The sequence below is a fragment of the Puntigrus tetrazona genome, chromosome 13 (genome assembly GCF_018831695.1).
Source record: "Puntigrus tetrazona isolate hp1 chromosome 13, ASM1883169v1, whole genome shotgun sequence".
Classification (NCBI taxonomy): Eukaryota; Metazoa; Chordata; class Actinopteri; order Cypriniformes; family Cyprinidae; genus Puntigrus; species Puntigrus tetrazona.
Genome location: NC_056711.1, coordinates 21,105,121 through 21,110,120, shown reverse-complemented (window position 1 = coordinate 21,110,120; position 5,000 = coordinate 21,105,121). Strand labels below are relative to the sequence as shown.

Here is a 5,000-nt window from a genome sequence, read left to right as displayed (position 1 = left end):
TGTGTGAGTGTGTGTATGTGTGTGTGAGTGAGTGTGTGTGTGTGTGTGAGTGCGTGTGTAGTGCGTATGTGTGTGTGTGTCAGTGCGCGTGTGTGTGAGTGTGTGTGTGTGTGTGTGTGTGTGTGTGAGTGTGTGTGAGTGTGAGTGTGTGTGTGTGTCTGTAAGTGTAAGTGTGTGCGTCTGTGTGTGTGTGCGTGTGTGTCGTCTGTGTGTGTCTGTGTGTGTGTGTGTCTGTGTGTGTGTGTGTGTGTGTGTGTGTGTCTGTGTGTGTGTGTGTGTGTGTGTGTGTCTGTGTGTGTGTGTGTGTGTGTGTGTGTGTGAGTGCGTCTGTGTCTGTTTCTGTGTGTGTGTGTGTATGTGTGTGTATCTGTGTGTGTGTATGTGTGTGTGTCTGTGTGTGTGTGTGTGTGTCTGTGTGTGTGTGTGTGTGTGTGTGTGTGTGTGTGTGTGTACACATGTACTAAAAAATCATATACTTGAGTATGTATGTATACATACATTTATGCTGTCAAACGATTGATCACAACCAAATACACATGCATGTATATATTTATGTTATATTTAGATGTTATATATATATACACTGTTCATGTGTGTCTTTGTATACACACAATAAATAAACACAGCACACACATATATATTATGCAAATAATATATATTGATTAACTGTGATCGTTTGACAGCACTAATGATAAAACAACATTTTAACTTTGCTTGCAGTTAATGAAATGATGTAATGCATTATATATAAAGCTTTATGTACAGAGTTGCAAACATTTCTATTTATTAGACGGATTTGAAAGCACTAAATATGAAGGCTTCTGGCTCCGATCGCAGGTTTGTTGTCTGGCTGCATGTAAACGGACTCTAGAGTCGTACCTCAGCATGGGTGACCTGGCGGGGTGAGGAGGGGCGTGGTCTCCGTCCTGAGGCTGCTGGGGCTTTTTGGTCACCTGTTTGTAGATGTTTCGTGCCGTGACGCCCAACCAGAGCATCGTGGACAGAGACGAGTAATGCAAGACGATACCAACCTGAAACACACACCGATACAGATCCAGATAAAACACACCGAAAGTACTGTTTCAGTGGGATCTTTGACCCCAGGGTCAGTAAGATGTATCAAAAATAATCTTAAAAAAAAAAAAAAAAAAAAAAAAAATATATATATATATATATATATATATATATATATATATATATATATATATATATATATATATATATATATATATATATATATATATATATATATATATATAAAATGAAAAAAAAGTAATTAATTAAAAAAAATAAAACACACATTCACACAGAAAACAGCTGAAAAAATATTTGTAAAAATGTACTGTTTTTGCTCAAATAAATCCATCCCCTTATTATTAATAATAACAACAACAATGAAAAAAAATCGTACAGAGTTATAATTAATGCACAGCCAGCACGAAACGAACAGAACAGCAAAGCGAACTGAATTCTAACACACTTTGTTTCTCAAATCTATTCTTATTATTAAAATTTTTACCTAGAAACGCAGAAGTGTGAAAAAGGCTAATCGTCTCTTAATGTATCGACACGAACGCCAAATATAAGTTTCTTAAACGAAATAAACACTCGACATGCATCTCAGCCGCTGAACAAAAAAAGCATGCACATAGAAAACTGTGCGTCATTGAATGCATTTATGTGCTGCTTCTTGTACAAAAGTGCGTAGAGAAAACGAAAACGAGCAATCGTACGAAAAATTATCGTTTATGAGAGTCATACCTGATGCACGAGGACAGAAAACCAGGCAGTGTGAAACAGGAAGGTCTGATTATTTACAAAAAAAATAACTGCTCGTATATTACATGCGAATGAGTACTGCGCTGAACGCAACGCTGGACACCGTCGCATTCTGCTTATTTCATTCATCTGTAATCTAAATGAAGTGCTGCGCTGTGGGATGTTCAGCAGGAATCCCGTCTAAATATGACTTCTCTCATCGTGTTCAGAAACACTCGGGAGAGAGAGGACGATAACTCGGCGTCGTCGGGGGAAGACGAAGAAAATCTAAATCGACCTTGAACGACCTTGAAGATCGGAACGACCTTGAAGCCGGAAGCTTAACGATACGATCCGGCGGGAATCGGAGTGACCTCGAGGAGACCGAACCCTGCTTCCCGGGAACCTACCGTGAGAACACGGGGACATGGGGTTCGTCTTATATTGACACCGTGTATAATACAGCCTGGCAACATCACACGAGCTAAAGAGACGCGTTTTTCTCACAAGACCGCACTACTTTCAAGAGGACACAGCTTTTATCGGCAGCTGAACACAAGCTCTCGAGTCAATCATTTGTGAATGAATCAGCCATTTGAACAAATCAGTTGAATCAATGATTCCTTGACTCACACATTAACACCTACTGGCACTTTGTTTAATATTTAGAGTGTCATTTCATATATATATATATATATATATATATATATATATATATATATATATATACACACAGTGGTATTCGAAAGTTTGGGCACCCCTGTAAATGTTCATGATTTTACAAATCATTAGTTGTCTGGATAAGAAATTTCAGTTAAATATATCATATAGGAGACAAACACAGTGATATTTGGGAAGTGAAATAAACTTGATATGATTTATCGAAAGCGTCATGAGAATTATTTAAACAAAATTAGCCATGTTCATAAATTTAGGCACCACAAAAAAAAGTAACTCAATATTTTGCGCATCCTCTTTTGTAGAAGTAACATCCTCTAAACGCTCCCAGTTAGAGTCTGGCTTCTGATGTCCAGTTCAGTCAGGTTTGATGGTTTCCGTGCACGGACGGCCCGCTTTAAATCACACCACTAATAATCAATAATATTCAGGTCTGGGGACGGAGATGGTTCCAGAACGTGGTACTTGTTCCTCTGTAGACTCTGAGCAGTGTTTAGGGTCATGTCTTGTTGAAAGATCCAGCTCCGGAGAAACTTCCACTTTGTCACTGATTCCTGGACATTGTTCTCCTGAATCTGCTGATATTGAGTGGAATCCATGCGACCCTGACCTTTAAGAAGACTCCCAGTCCCTGCACTGACCTCACAGCCCCACAGCTTGATGAACCTCCACCCAATCTTACCGTAGGCAGACAGTGTTTTCTTGAAATGCCGTGTTTTTCAGCCATGCATAGCCTCCCTTGTTTTGCCCAAATAACTCTATTTTAGTTTGATCAGTCCACAGCACCTTATTCCAAAATGAAGCAGGCTTGTCCAAATGAGCTTTAGCATAACACCGTTTGCGGCGTGTGCAGAGAGAAGGCTTTTTCCTCATCACTCGTCCACAGCGTCTCCTTGTGTAAAGCGCGCTGAACAGCTGAACGATGCACATCGACACCATCTGCAGCGAGATGATGCTGTAGGTCTTTGGAGCCGGTCTGTTGTCTGACTGTGACTCTTCTCACCATCCTCTGCTCATCTGAGATTTTCCTTGGTCTGCCACTTCGGGCCTTAACTAGAACCGTGCCTCTGGTCTTCCAGTTCCTCACAATGTTCCTCGCAGTTGAAACCGAGAGCTTAAATCTCCGAGACAGCTTTCTGCATCCTTCCCCTAAACCGTGACGTTCAACAATCATTGTTTTCAGGTCGTCTGAGAGTTGTTTTAAGGCTCACTTTAGAGAAGATGCAAAGAGGAGAAACGCTTACCACTGGCCTCCTTTAAATACTTTCTCATGGTTGGATTCACCTGCGTGTGGAGGTCAAGGGTCACTGAGGTTACCAAACCAACTTTGAGGTCTAATAATGAGCGCTAAAGGTATTGAAATCAATAAAATGACAAGGGCGCCTTAATTTATGCACATGGCTAATTTTGTTTAAATAATTCTCGCACACTTTCCATCAATCATATCAAGTTTATTTAACTTCTCAAATATCACTGTGTTTGTCTCCTGTAGACAACTAATGATTTCTAAAGGAAAATTATGAAAATTTACAGGGTGCCCAAACTTTCATATACCACTGTATGTATATATACATTATATATATATATTATTTAAAGAGTTCTCGCTGAATGATGTTAATTAGGCTTTGATCGCAAAAATACATTAGATTTTATACATATTCATATATATATATATACGGTATATATGATTATATCTGCATGTTGTTTGCCATATCAAATTTTAATCAAACTAAATCCAATCATTAACAATAAAAATTTAAAAAACTGCATAATGTTACAGAACGATTAGAGGCACGTGATTTTTGGTTTCTTCGGCTCTCATTCATTCACTTGACCTGAATGTGCTTAAAAAGAGATGCATGTGATTTCTGCAGAGTTCAGAGCCAAATAAAGGACACTGTAGTGCCGAACAATCCTTAACATCGTCCCCTTTATCTTTAGTTCATGATGTGGGGCGAGAAGCGGTCGGGCCACGCAACGACCGGAGCTTTTAAGCGATGCTCACAAAAGTAGAGCCTCGGAAACACACAGGTTTGAACAAAAGCGCCACTGAAAGCCCCTGAAGGCACGGAAGCATCTTAAGAGCAAACATACGAAGCTCTGTATGGATTCACTGAAGCCTGCGCAGCACTTTCATTAAGGTCAGAGATGAGCACGAGGCACGCGCCGGATTATAACGCCGCACACCCGAATGATCGATTGAATGCATCGAGGGACAGAAAGCGAGCGCCTTGAAACACTCACGGCCTGGCAGATGATGGGGTGTTTGATTCGGTTGATGCCTCCGGCGAACACCGAGAACGTCAGAGCCGTGTGGAAGCAGAAGTTCAGGAGCATGTGCCATCCTTTCCGACTGATCCGGATGGTGCTGGAAAACACACACACACACACACACACACACACACACACACACACACGGAGCAGACGGTCAACATGTGTGAAGGACATCGTGACACAGAAACACTGCAGCAAATACAGCACGGGCACGTGAAAGTATATTTTTGAAATAACTGTATTTTATATTATTATTATAATTTATTTTCTTCAAAATAAAATAATATTAA

The 5,000-nt window shown here is 40.2% G+C and overlaps 1 protein-coding gene across 1 annotated transcript in view; it reads right to left on the bottom strand.

Annotated features, from left to right (window-relative positions):
* LOC122356250 (adhesion G protein-coupled receptor A3) overlaps nucleotides 1-5,000 on the bottom strand; it is a 75,301-nt gene that overhangs the window by 8,081 nt on the left and 62,220 nt on the right. Inside the window, 2 exon segments of the mRNA XM_043254783.1 lie at nucleotides 880-1,031; nucleotides 4,681-4,804. Coding sequence (XP_043110718.1) covers nucleotides 880-1,031; nucleotides 4,681-4,804 — 276 coding nt within the window.